At 39.3% G+C, this 14231-nt stretch overlaps 3 protein-coding genes across 4 annotated transcripts in view; 1 reads left to right on the top strand and 2 right to left on the bottom strand.

Moving 5' to 3' along the window:
- The window catches only part of LOC113163520 (NACHT, LRR and PYD domains-containing protein 12-like), a 30259-nt gene extending 16533 nt beyond the window's left edge, over nucleotides 1-13726 (top strand). Inside the window, exons 2-10 of one of the 2 annotated variants that reach the window (XM_026362239.1) lie at nucleotides 1331-1419; nucleotides 3898-5686; nucleotides 6719-6895; nucleotides 8530-8703; nucleotides 9648-9821; nucleotides 10236-10409; nucleotides 11419-11595; nucleotides 12014-12187; nucleotides 13030-13726. In XM_026362239.1, the coding sequence (XP_026218024.1) occupies nucleotides 1331-1419; nucleotides 3898-5686; nucleotides 6719-6895; nucleotides 8530-8703; nucleotides 9648-9821; nucleotides 10236-10409; nucleotides 11419-11595; nucleotides 12014-12187; nucleotides 13030-13042 (2941 nt within the window). In that variant the 3' untranslated portion in view covers nucleotides 13043-13726. Of the gene's footprint in view, nucleotides 1-1330; nucleotides 1420-3897; nucleotides 5687-6718; nucleotides 7886-8529; nucleotides 8704-9647; nucleotides 9822-10235; nucleotides 10410-11418; nucleotides 11596-12013; nucleotides 12188-13029 lie in introns of those variants that run through there. The other variant, XM_033326714.1, reaches the window with a different exon arrangement.
- Nucleotides 1-14231, bottom strand: part of LOC113163505 — a 1294879-nt gene that overhangs the window by 1137772 nt on the left and 142876 nt on the right. The gene's annotated exons all lie outside the window — the stretch shown is intronic.
- The window catches only part of LOC113163522 (NACHT, LRR and PYD domains-containing protein 12-like), a 428332-nt gene that overhangs the window by 346398 nt on the left and 67703 nt on the right, over nucleotides 1-14231 (bottom strand). The gene's annotated exons all lie outside the window — the stretch shown is intronic.

Raw genomic sequence — 14231 nt, forward strand, 5'->3', positions numbered from 1 at the left:
TTTTTAAAGAAATCTAACTATATATTTAAATCATGAGCCAACTTGAAGAGCAGCTTTTGGTGCCAATCATGCCACTAGCACAGCTTGTTGTGTGACTATATGTAGCTGAGTCACACTGTGTTGTATTAAAGGATTATGAAAGGTTGGAAACCCCCAAACATCCCAGCTACAGAAATATTTAGTGCCGCAATACCAAAACTATTCAACAATTTATAAAAAATAAATACTGACAAAGTAGAGAAATGGGGAGTCAAAAAGGTTGATACTGATGTTTATTGTGATTTATGTCCATTAAACCTAACATAGAGTGTGTCTGATCTGCTGAATTTGCAGTGCAATTAACAAAAAAATGAATGATGGCAGTGATGAACAAAGATATTAGAAAACAAAAGGTATTGAAGGTAGGTATTGAAAATTTGTTTTTTTTATTATTCTGTTTACATTGTAGTTTCACTGGTGCTAGTATGTACTGCATCATTACCTGAACAAAATGAAAATGAATCCACAAAAATATTATATTATGAAACAATGCACATATTAAATACTGCTGTGTGTAGTATTCTACTAGAACTACAACTGATTCACAGCTTGGGTTTACACAGAACATGATTTTACAGAAGTTTATTTCCTGTCACAGGGAGACTGACTTCATTACTTCACTATGTGCAATATTTTTATATTTTAAATTTAAATGTATTAAAATGTATTTATACAATATTTTTTATTCGGCATTTTTTATCTTTGAACTCTTTCTCTATCCATATTGGTCCTTTATAGTGTTTAAATACTTTCAAAAGAATTCCTGTGTGTCTTCCTCTGTGGAAAAAAATCTTGAATCACATGTATTTGCACTTTAAGTTTGAAAATTATATAATCTTGTATTTTTAAACCAGAATAAAATCTAAACCCTAGATTAAGCATAAAATGACCACAAGGCAATAAAAATCCTGCAGTGGAGGCAAAATAGCCATAAAAGAAATAGATTTACAGCACTTCACATGATAATACTACAGCCTTTTACATGCTAAAGGTTAACTGCACACAGTTTTAAGCTATAGCAGTTTGATTTGTTTATGGAGCTGTGCTTTGAACAATATTCATTAATAAAACAGTATTTGATTTGATTAATTTTTTTGTCATGTTTCATAAGAAGGAACAATTTATGCAGTATATAAACTAGACAAACACATTACACTGTAAAAAAATCAGTGATGTTTTGGAATGTGAAAATGTTTGAAATAATACTAATTAGATAAAAAGGTCTCAGGACTGAGATTCTCAAACAATGAATTCCAGGATCGGTTGTTAATATTCATTATTTCTTATTTAGCAGACAGTGCATCACCTCTCCACAGTGTGGAGAAAAACACAGAACAAGACCAGGGCTGGAGACAAACAGTCAGACAAGCACTGCACAAAGTAAGACTGTGTGAAAATGTTCATGTGACGGGAATTTTCGATTTAGTTTTAGTCATTGTTTCATGTGAACTGTGGTTTGTTCATAATAAATTTTGTTTTAGTAATTTATTGTGTCTTAGTTTTAGTCAATATTTTGTTATAAGTCAGTTTTAATTTCTTTCTTTTAATTTTCAGGCTTTAAAAAAGTTTCACACACGGGTAAAAAATAAACTAATTGTGAGCGGGTTAAATAAACATGATAACAAAACAAGTAAAAATAATGGCACAATTCTTTCCTCAGCTAGCGCAATTTTATTATGTCTAATTACAGTTAAGGAAAAAGATATTTGATTCCCTGATGATTTTGTACATTTGTCCACTGTCAAAGAAATTATCAGTCTAAAATTTTAATGGTAGGTGTTTTTTAACACTGAGAGACAGAATAGCAACAAAAAAAAAATCAAATAGAGAAAAGGCATTTTAAAAAAGAGCACAGTAGGAGGAGCACACTCTTAAATGGAGTGCTCCTATTCTCAGCTAGTTACCTTTATAATAGACACCTGTCCACAGAACAAATCATTCAATCAGATTCCAAACTCTCCACCACGGCCAAGGCCAAAGAGCTGTCCAAGGATGTCAGGGACAAGATATCCTGCTCTTGTTGCTGCTTGACTGTGTCTGTTTATTTAGATTGTGTATTTCTACACTGTTGTTATTTTACAGTTCAAGGTAACAGATGGACAGATGGTTGACCTTATAAGATGTGTGAACATTACAGTTTACATCAGTGCATCCAACACAGAATAAAAAATCGTCTGGACAATGTTGTAGGTTGTAGACTGTTGTGGAAATTTTCATCTGCTGGTGAAGAATGACATAGAGACTTCTGTCTGCCGACAAAGTTTTATTCTTTGCAAAGAAGGTCAGTCAACATGTGAGCGGTCACAGTGAAGAAGGACCCTGAACAATGGGAAATCAGAGTTTTTATACCTGGGGAACACCCCCCAGATATGTGTCTCAACCTTTTGTCTGCTGTAAGTGTTGCCACTGACTTCCTGGGATGTAGGTTTGCAGGAGTTTCCCGCAGTATTTCACACCCAGGTGACAGTTTCTGAGAGGCTCAGACAGCATGATCAAAAGACAAAACATGTGTAGAACTACACAAGGCTGGAAGCGCTGCAAGACCACTGTCAAGCAGCTTGGTGAGAAGATGACAGTTGGTGCAATTATTCGCAAATGTAAACAACACAAAATAGCTGTCAATCTCCCTGAGTCTGGGGCTCCATGGAATATCTCACCTTGGAGTTTCAATGAGGTGAGGAATCAGCCCAGGATTACAATGGAGGATCTTGTCAATGATCTCAAGGGACCACAGTCTCCAAGAAAACAATTAATAACATACTTCCCTGTGAAGGACTGAAATGCTGCAGCACCTGCGAGGTCCCCCTGCTCAAGAAAGCACATGTACAGGCCCATCTGAAGTTTGGTAAAGAACATCTGAATGATTCAGAGAACTAAGTGAAAGTGTTGACCAAAAACTCGCTCTTCTCATCAACTAACCTGGCTGTCTTAGGAGGAGGAGGAATGCCTCCCATGACCCCAAGAACACCATCCCCACCATCGAACACGGAGGTGGGAACATTATGCTTTGGGGGTGTTTTTCTGCCAAGGGGACAGGAAAACTTCTCACATTAAAGGGACAAAGGACGAGGCCATGTACCATCAAATCTTGGGTGAGAACCTCCTTCCCTCAGCCAGGGCATAAGAAATGGCTCGTGGATGGGTCTTCCAGAATGACAATGACCCAGAACACAAGGCCAAGCTAACAAAGGAGTGGCTCAAGAAGAAGCACATCAAGGTCCTGGAGTAGCCTACCCAGTCTCCAGACCTTAACCACATGGAAAATCTGTGGAGGGAGCTGAAGGTTGAAGTTGCTAAACATCAGCCTCAAAGCTCCTCAAAGAGGAGTGGGACAAAATCCCTCCTGAAATATGTGCACCTATTGTACCTGGTGGTCAACTCCAAGAAACATCTGGCCTCTGTGATTGCCAACAAGGGTTTTGCCAAGTCTTGTTTTGTGATGGGATCAAATACTTATTTCACTCATAAAAATGCTAATTCAATCCAAATGCAATTGTTTCCAGTTTTTCTGAATTCTTTTGTGGTTATTGTGGTTATTCTCTCTCTCACTGTTAAAATAAACCTACCATTTAAATTTTAGACTGATCATTTGGGTAAGTTTTAAATGGATTGACTATACCAATGCTTGTATATCTATAACTATGGTTGGCATAGGCTACAGGTTATGAACATGAGTTGTGAGTATGGGTATGGTACCAAGCTTTGGCAAAACATGACCAAAGAGGAATCCCTATCTTCAAAATGTTTGTACGTCTGTCTGTTACATTAAATAGCATTGGTTATAATTATTTAAATTAATTAAGGAAAAATAATTATGATTATATTCTCTTTGTTCTCACATTGTTTCTTTTTTTTCAGCCAATGGTCTGCAGGATGTTTTAAATCAACATAAGATCAATCTGAGGAGGAGATGTGAATGTGTGACTGAAGGAAGTGATGAAACAGGAAGTGGAACCCTCCTCAACAGGATCTACACTGATCTCTACATCACAGAGGGACAGAGTGAAGAGGTTAATACCCAACATGAGGTGATGCAGCTGGAGACAGTTTCCAAGATGAAGACCCTCCATGACACTGCAATCAAGGTCCACGACATCTTTAAAGCCTTACCTGACCAACAGACACACATCAGAGTGGTTCTGACGAACGGTGTCGCTGGTGTTGGAAAAACCTTCTCAGTGCAGAAGTTCACTCTGGACTGGGCAGAGGACTTGGAAAACCAAGATGTCAGTCTGCTGGTTCTGCTTTCATTCAGGGAGCTGAACCTGATCAAAGATGAGCAGTACAGTCTTCTCACCCTGCTCCATGTTTTCCATCCAACATTACAGAAGGTCACAGCAGAGGAGCTGGCTGTCTGTAAACCTTTGTTCATCTTTGACGGCCTGGATGAAAGCAGACTTTCACTAGATTTCAACAACAGGGAGGTTGTGTCTGATGTCACACAGGAGTCATCAGTCAACGTGCTGCTGATAAACCTCATCAAGGGGAATCTGCTTCCCTCAGCTCTGGTGTGGATAACTTCCCGACCTGCAGCAGCCAATCAGATCCCTCCTACATGTGTTGACAGGGTAACAGAGGTACGAGGCTTCACTGACGTCCAGAAGGAGGAGTACTTCAGGAGGAGATTCAGTGATGAAGAGCTGTCCAGCAGAATCATCTCACACATCAAGACATCCAGGAGCCTCCACATCATGTGTCACATCCCAGTCTTCTGCTGGATCACTGCTACAGTTCTGGAGCACATGTTGACTACAGAGCAGAGAGGAGAGCTGCCCAAGACCCTGACTGACCTGTACTCACACTTCCTGCTGGTGCAGACAAAGAGGAAGAAGAACAAGTACGATGAAGGACATGAGACGAGTCCACAGGAGCTGACAGAGGCTGACAGAGAAGTTCTCCTGAAGCTGGGGAGGCTGGCGTTTGAACATCTGGAGAAAGGAAACATCATGTTCTACCAAGAAGACCTGGAGCAGTGTGGTCTTGATGTGACAGAGGCCTTGGTGTACTCAGGAGTTTGTACAGAGATCTTCAAAAGAGAGAGTGTGATCTTCCAGAAAACAGTCTACTGCTTTGTTCATCTGAGCATTCAGGAGTTTCTGGCTGCAGTCTACATGTTCCACTGTTACGCCAACAAGAAGACAGCGGGCCTGAAGGCTTTTCTGGGAAAAAGCTCCTGTGACTTGTCCCTGGATGACTTCTTGAGTAGATCTTTAGACAAATCCCTCCAAAGTAAAAATGGTCACCTGGACCTGTTTGTTCGCTTCCTTCATGGCCTTTCTCTGGAGTCAAACCAGAGAATCTTGGGAGGTCTGCTGGGTCACACAGAGAACAGTCAAACAGTTATCCCGAGAATAATCAACAACCTGAAAAAAATAAACATTGATGATATCTCCCCTGACAGAAGCATCAACATCTTCCACTGTCTGATGGAGATGAATGACATTTCAGTTCATCAGGAGATCCAAGAATTCCTGAAGTCAGAGAACAGATCAGAGAAGAAACTCTCCTTGATCCACTGTTCAGCTCTGGCCTACATGCTGCAGATGTCAGAGGAGGTTCTGGATGAGTTGGACCTTAAGAAGTACAACACATCAGTAGAGGGACGACATAGATTGATCCCAGCTGTGAGGAACTGCAGAAAGGCTCGGTGAGTCCAGATGTGATTAGAAAGTAGTGAAGCCATTAGTTTCAAATAGAGATGTGGACAAAATAGTTGGTGTCCTTTCGTTTTAGAAAGAAAAAGCCACAAAGGTCAGTGACATAACTTGAAACTGACAAAAGTAATAATAAATCAAAATGTACTAAAAATTGCATTTTTTTTCATTTTATAAAAACAAGCCTGTGGCTAATTGACATCACCAAACTTGTTAATTCTACTTTTCTTCTTTTTGATGCTTTTCCAGGCTTTCACTGCTGCCTTTTTCACTTGTTAGTTTTGGGGGGTTACTCCCTTTAGTCTCCTCTTTAGCAGGTGAAATGCATGCTCTATAGAGTCAATCTGGATACTGACTCGTCCAGTCTAAGACTTTCCACTTCTTGCCTCGATGAACTCCTTTGTTTTTTTTGGGCAGTGTTTTGAGTCATTGTCTTGCTGCATGATGAAGGATCTCCCAATCAGTTTGGTTGCATCTTTCTTTAAATTGGCAGACAAAATGTTTCTGTAGACTTCTGAGTTTATTTTGCTGCTGCCATCATGTGTTACATCATCAATGGAAATGATGAAGAAGGCTTGCAGCCCAAGCCATGACATCCTCTCCACTGTGTTTCACAGATGAGCTTGTATGTTTGGGAATAGAGCAGATTTATTTATTCTTCAAACTTTAGCCTTTCCATCATTTTGTGGAAAGAAGTCTTCTGCAAACATTAGATTATGATTCCTTCTTTCCTGCCCTCTGGAGGTTGTTGCTGATGTCACTAACAGTTGTTTTAGGGTCTGTCGTTGTAGCTCTCACAGTGTTTCTGTTGTTAACTGCTGTTGTCTTTCTTAGTCTGCTAGTTTGACTCTGTTTCTTAGTGCACCAATGACTAACAGTGAAGGTGCCTCTAAAAGCAAAAAAGAATAAAAGAGTTGTGCTGCTTTACACCAATTCTGGATGTATGTGATAATTTTAGTCTAGTAAATAAAATAGCAAGTGCAGTGTTTTATTTTATTTAAAATGCATTGTGTCTGTAATCACAGACTTCATGGCTGTGGACTGTCAGCGACTCATTGTCAAGTCGTGGCTTCAGCTCTGATATCCAACCCTTCACATCTGAGAGAGCTGGACCTTAGTGGAAACTACAACCTGCAAGATTCTGCAGTAAAGCACCTGTCTGTTGGACTGAAGAGTCCCAGCTGTAAACTAGAAACTCTGAGGTCAGGATATGTCACTTGTCACTTAATGTCCCTTAATAATTAAGTATTTCCCCACTATAGACATATACACACATACTGTATACACACATTCACAAGGAAAACTTTGAAAACACATCAGATCTCAATGGGCAAAAAAATCATGCACACTGCTATGGACTGGGTTAATGTGTAAGAAATGAAAAGATGCTACATCATTTGGAAAATAAAAATATCAACCTGCAGAGGGCTGGATTTAAACACATCCTGAAAATCTAGTAAAAAATATAAGCTCCACGTTGCCGGTCACTGAGTACAGTGCCCACTAGTGGATGTTGGGCCTTCAGACCACTCTGACGATGTCTGTTTCTGATTGTTTGGTCAGAGGCATTCACAGCAGTGGCCTGGACTGGATATTGAACAAGCACCCTACCATACCCCATCAGTGGCACTAACCACTGCGCTATCTATCATTCGGACTGGATAAGTGTGGTCGCATGGTAGCAAGGAGAGAAAAGCTATTCAGAACTGAGGTGATAGAACTACCAGAAGGCAAGATAGCAGATGTTGAGGATAGCTACAAATACCCTGGAATCCCACAGGCAAATGGTAACCACGAAGAGGCCGCAAGGAAAACAGCAACCACTTAGTACCTCCAAAGGGTAAGGCAAGGCCTGAGAAGTCAGCTGAATGGGAAGAACAAAGTCCAGGCAATCAACAACTACGCCCTCCCGGTAATCAGGTGGGGTACTTGGACCTGACATAATAAGCTGGCCAAAAGAGGAGATGGAAGCCACTGACATCAAGACAAGGAAGTTCCTTACAATGCATAGAGGGTTTCACCCCAAATCCAGCACCCTGAGACTGTAGGCTAAGTGGAAGGGAGGCTGAGGATTAGTGAGCGTCAAAGCCACTATCCAGAATGAAACAACTAAGCTCCATGAATACATCAGGAAGATGGCCCCAACTGATGACATGCTTAGTGAATACCTCAGGCAGCAGGCTCCAAAGGAGCAAGGGAAGGAAGAGGAGGAGGAACCCTCATAGAAGGACAAACCCCTGCACGGTATGTACCACCTGCAGATAGAAGAAGTGGCTGATGTCGACAAATCCTACCAGAGGCTGGACATAGCTGGACTGAAAGACAGCACAGAGGCACTAATCCTAGCAGCACAGGAGCAGACTCAGATCCTGTGGGACTTCCAGATACAGACTGACAAACTGGTAATGGCCAACCAACCCAACTTAGTAGTGGTGGACAAACAGGAAAACAAGGCTGTAGTAATAGATGTAGCAATCCCAAGTGATACTAACATCAGGAGAAGGAGCACGGAGAGAGAGGAGAGCTGGAAAAGATGTGCAAGGCGAAGGCACAAGTGGTACCCGTGGTGATAGGACCACTGGGGGCTGTAACTCCCAAACTGGGAGCGTGACTCCAACAGATCCCAGGAAGAACATGTGAGATCTCTGTCCAGAAGAGTGCAGTCCTAGGAACAGCTAAGATACTGCACAGGACCCTCAAGCTCCCAGGCCTCTGGTAGAGGACCCAAGCCTTAAGGAATAAGACTGCTCCAAGGAAGGGACGAGTGGGGAATTTATGATAATATGGTAACAACACAAATACAATGTTTTGTTTACATTGTTTATTTTTCATTCAGATTAAGTTCCTGCAGTTTGTCAGAGATCAGCTGTGATTCTCTGGTCTCAGCTCTGAAGTCCAACCCCTCCCATCTGACAGAACTGGACCTGAGTGACAATAAGCTGCAGTATTCAGCAGTGAAGCTGCTGTGTGGTTTTCTGGAGAGTCCACAATGTAGACTGGAGACTCTGAGGTCAGTTCACAGTATTTTATTTCTGCGCTGAGATTAGTATGATGTGAAAGTTGTGGTGACACTAAGCTGTAGACAAATTACTGATTTTAGAAATTACAAATTACTGATACACACTGACGATCTTATTGGTGAAATATTTTTTTTTATTCTGTGGTTTAGTCCACTGACTGTAGCACAACAATGCTGAGCTACAGATTAAAAACATTAGCATAATAAGAAACATTTTACACTGGATAATTCCCTCTGAAGTCTCTATATTGGTGTTTGACAATTACATAACTAAAGTGATAAAATGTATTCTTGATTCAGATTGAGTCAGTGCAGTTTGTCAGAGATCAGCTGTGATTCTCTGGCCTCAGCTCTGAAGTCCAACCCCTCCCATCTGAGAAAACTGGACCTGAGTGGAAACAAGCTGCAGGATTCAGGAGTGAAGCTGCTGTGTGGTTTTCTGGAGAGTCCACAATGTAGACTGGAGACTCTGAGGTAGATCAAAACATTACAGTTCTATGCTGAAATGAATATGATTTGAACGTTGTGGCAACACTAAACTCATCACTGAGTTGATACCATTTTTTAACAATTATTTTAACCATGTTTTCTTTTTTGATGGTTTAATCCAATAACTTTGTGACTTCACTTTTTTTTTTTTGAAGCGTCAGCATGTTGACATTAATATTAATTTCTTTTTCACTTGTTATTATATTGAACCAGCATCCTGTTTGGTTTATAGTAGTTTTTTGGAGTTTCCATTTTTAAACTTCCAGCTCTAAACATGATGAAACCCTGAATGGTTTTAACTACAGCAACCTGCATATGTTACATAGCTGGGAACAGTCACTGGAACAATTTCAGTGCAGATATATTATAAAAACTATAAAATATATGTCTCTTGATTTGTGCAGGCCTTTTACTGGATTTTTACACATGATTTATTTTTTATTTAGACTGATAAACTGCAGTTTGTCAAAGATCAGCTGTGTGTCCCTGGCTTCAGCTATAAAGTCCAACCCTTCACATCTGAAAGAACTGGAGCTGAGCTTCAACAAACTGCGACATCAAGATATGAAACTGCTGTGTGATTTCTTGATGAGTCCACACTGTAGACTGGACACTCTGAGGTCAGACACTATTTATTAGTTCTGTGCTGAGAATAATATGATGAGAAAGTTGTTGTGTTATTTGATATGCACATGTAGAGCTGATACAGTATTATACTGATTCACAATGATCACAGTCTTACAATATAAATGTTTGTCTCTTTCCCTTTTCAGTGGTTTAGTCCCTCATCTATGACAAAGCAACAAAACAACCACAGATTTTAAACTTTTAACATAACATGAATGATACCTCAACTATAAACATGCCTCTAAATCTTAATAAATAGTTCGAGTAATACATAGCATAATTGTGTGTGTGGAGTTTAGACTTAACGTTGGCTTTCTAAACCTTCCTCAGCTTTGGACAGATGACGAAACACTGAATGATTTCAAACAACACCCTTTTCTAAAGCTACATGTTTGTTCTTCATTCAGACTGAGTGATTGCAGTTTGTCAGAGATCAGCTGTGAATCTCTGGCATCAGCTCTGCAGACCATCGCCTCTCATCTGAAAGAACTGGACCTGAGTAGAAACATCCTGCAGGATTCAGGAGTGAGGCTGCTGTGTGATTTTCTGAGCAATCCACTCTGTACACTGGAGACTCTGAGGTAGGACATCATTTTAAGTTCTATGCTGAGATTATTATCATGTGAAAGTTGTAGTGACACTAAACTGCAGACATGAGGCTGGTACAATGATCTAAGTAAAATAAACCTCAGCTAAGCCAGTTTGTTCATGCTGCTTCTGATTATGTATAGTGCTCAAACACAGTTGATGCATGTTGAGTACAACATGATCATAAACTATTGTGATCACAGATTCAGTTTCATGCTACAACATGTGGCTAAGGGAGGAGAAATGCTACTCACACTGCTTTGATATGCAGCAGGAAGGAATTAATGGCTAAAATTCAAGTTAGAGTAGGACTGTGGTCTGGTTTATCATAATAATTATTTATGTTGGGTTGTCACCAAATAACCACATTTTTCTGCTGCAATCATCCAGCTACTCGCAGATCACAGGGATGCATGGAGTTTTCCCAAAGCTCCAGTGTAGTGTTATGTCTGATCACCTGAACACATAAACAAAGCAGAATGAACCAGTAATCATTAAGATACTGAACACAATGTATGACAATAAATGCTGTTTAGCCTCCACTGAAACAACCACAGTATCTAGTATTGGCACCATAAAGCCACCTTAAGGAGGCAGTGTAGAAGACATACAAGAGCCTATGTTTGTCATATAGTCATGTTCAATCTCTCGTCTGTTTCCAGCAGTACGAGATGGATCCTCCAACAGACTAAGCACACAAAATACACGTAAAAAGTAGTTTGCTCAACATGATTTGGCCAAATCCTCACTGACAGTTAAAAAAACAACAGTTGTTTGCAGGGATTTACTCTAACGTTTGTGATAAAGAAAATATGAGGTTAAGGGTACTAGGATTTTTGTCCAGACCATTTTCATGTGTTTTATTAATAAAAATTTCAGTTGAATCACAAATCAAAACCAAAGTTTGATTGAGATCAATACCGTTCAGAGAAAAGAGTGGGTTCTTCTGTCTTGGTGCAAGAATACCAACAAATGTGTTTAAGTCTATGATCCTTTATTCAGATTGAACAGCTGCAGTTTGTCTGAGATAAGTTGCTCCTCTCTGGCCTCAGCTCTGAAGTCCAACCCCTCCCACCTGAGAGAACTGGAGCTGAATTCAAACTTGGACCTTCAGGATTCAGGAGTGAAGCTGCTGCGTGGTTTTCTGGGGAGTGCAAACTGTAGACTGGAGGTTCTGAGGTCAGATACCATTCTTTATTTCTGTTCTGAGGTTAATATGTGAACTTTGAGGTTAAAAGCAAACTGCAAACATGAGGCATACATCTAAACAATGTTTTCATCTATTCCCTCTGGCTGAGCAGGTTCAGCTACAGATTTACAAAACTTAATAAAACATGAAAATTTTACATTAGAGACTTTATGAACTTCTTACACACCTTTATTTATTTATTTATTTATTTATTTATTTGACACTGAACAGTCACATTATTGAGACATGAACCCTATTATAGTTCAAGTGTTAAAGCTTTTTCCTTGTGTTTGCAGTAAATTTCTGCTTTTGAAAGCTTTTTCAGTTATGAACAGATTATAAAATATTGAATGGATTCAAGCAGAAACTTTGAACGTGTTAATGTTATTTGGTTTATTCTTTATTCAGATTGAGTCGCTGCAGTTTGTCAAAGACCAGCTGTGCTATTCTGGCCTCAGCTCTGAAGTCCAACCCTTCCCATCTGAGAGAACTGGAGCTGAACCACAATAACCTGCAGGATTCAGATGTTAAGCTGCTGTCGGAGCTCATGAAGAGTTCACAATGTAGACTGGAGACACTGAGGTCAGTGGAGGGTTGGAGTCAGTCTCTGCTGCTTTCAGCAGTATTGTACTAAACATAGTTAGTGTCAAAGCAAAGTACTGTAGCTTGCTGTGATGATGTGGCTGAGTTAAGAAATAAAACTAGATTCCAGCTGACAGCCTTACAACACGTTAAAAGACAGTGGTGCTTATTTATTAAACTGTTGTAGCATCAAATGATCTGAAATGGTTTGTTCTCTCATTTCTACACCAAACTAATGATCAGTTTTATACTTTGTTACAGCTCTAACATCAATGTACCTGGCTTGCCTGCGAATCACTTATTTCAGAGAGCCATCTTTGCCCTTTTTGAATATTAACGTAGTTATGTTACTTTGTAAAGATCAAGATTCTTGCAAGAAAGACCTGAGAACAAATTATATTCCGTATATTGCATAAAACGATATTAACTCATATATGGCACACACACAGTGGGTACATAAGTATTTTTGCTGTATTTCCCCTGTACACCACCACATTTTATATCAAATGAAAAAAATCAACATGCTCTTGAAGGAGCTCTTAGGAATCCACCTAAGAACGTATTGTGTGCATGTGTAAGGTAAAACACCTGCAGATCAAGCAGGATGTGAAGACAGTTGCAATAATTAAAGTATCAAAACCGACAATAAGTCTCAGTCTGTAAGCTAAATATATTTTATTTCAATATATCTAACACTGTGAGGCAGTGTTTAGCCCTGTCACTGTGCACTTTTTGTGTTAATACTTTTTTGCCACAGTCCGAAACTGTATGGCATAATTTGTGAATGTAAATTGAATGTAACTCTGATTTATCACCTCTTGTGTCTCTTCTTCTTTCAACAGATGCACACTTTAAGTGATGTCAGTGATGAGCCATCATCAGTGGATCTGGTCTGCTCTGCTGCTGCTCTGTCCTACACAGTTCCTGCAGACAAACTGAACTACTGCTGGTCTGAGTGCTGGTACCAAGCTTGACTCAGTGGGATGGGTTGTATCAGAGTGGCCACCCAGCATAAAAAACTGTGCCTAATAAATATGCAGATCGAATGATCTGCCTGGAGAACCCCTAATGGCATAATGTGGTTTCTATATATAATATTTCTCTTTTAATTTCTGTGGGACGATTTAGCACTGCAGGACATTTCTACATATTTCTGGATACTAGTGGTCTCTGATATTCTGGTTATTATTATAACCCTTATAACAGCTGTTTCTAAATATTCATAATATTTGCTCGTAACAAAGAAGTTGATAAAACCGGAACCAAACCTGGATTAAGTTTAGAGTTTGCTGAATTTTCTCAGCTTTCACAAAATTTCTTCTGACAGAAACATCAGAACTAAAGTTGTTATATGCTTAGACACAAAACTTTATATTAAATAAATCATATCTATGATTTTTTTATAAATGCAATTTTTTAGCTTTTTAAAAATATACATAGAAAACATATTTTTATTTACCGGTAGTTTTTATGTAGCTGGTTGAATTATTAACCAGATTTTCATGTATCTGAACTGAAGTAAAAACCCAAAGTACAACATTTCTTATTGTCAGTGTGTTCATTTTCTGAGTTGTTTTTTTTTTTGACTAAGCCACTGATAGAAACTAAATAGACTAATTGGTTTTGAAAGAAAAATAAATTAACCACAGTACATTAGATTTTTCATGTTGCTTCCCTCACGTCGAACATCACAGTAGGTTCTTACCATCATAAATCTTTGAGGGGGGAAGCACTTACATACTGTATGTGTCTTGCAGTGTTATTACAGGTGTTAAATTTAGTTTTCCAACTATGTCTATGCTGTTATCAGTTATCTCAGTTTCTGCCTTGTGCTCTGCTTACTAATGCAGAGATTCTAATTATTAGAATAACGTGTTTTGGTTATATTATTCCTGCATAACTTTGGGTGATGTAGTGGATGCTGTTTGTTGCCTAAAGCTAAATGTGTTCATTAGAATAGTTCATGATAAAATTAGTTTCATAATGTATGAACTTTTGTAACAATGTAAAGTGAAAGTAAAACTAATCATGCCAAGTTGGGCTC

This window comes from Anabas testudineus, chromosome 2 (assembly GCF_900324465.2).
Source record: "Anabas testudineus chromosome 2, fAnaTes1.2, whole genome shotgun sequence".
In the NCBI taxonomy this organism is placed as follows: Eukaryota; Metazoa; Chordata; class Actinopteri; order Anabantiformes; family Anabantidae; genus Anabas; species Anabas testudineus.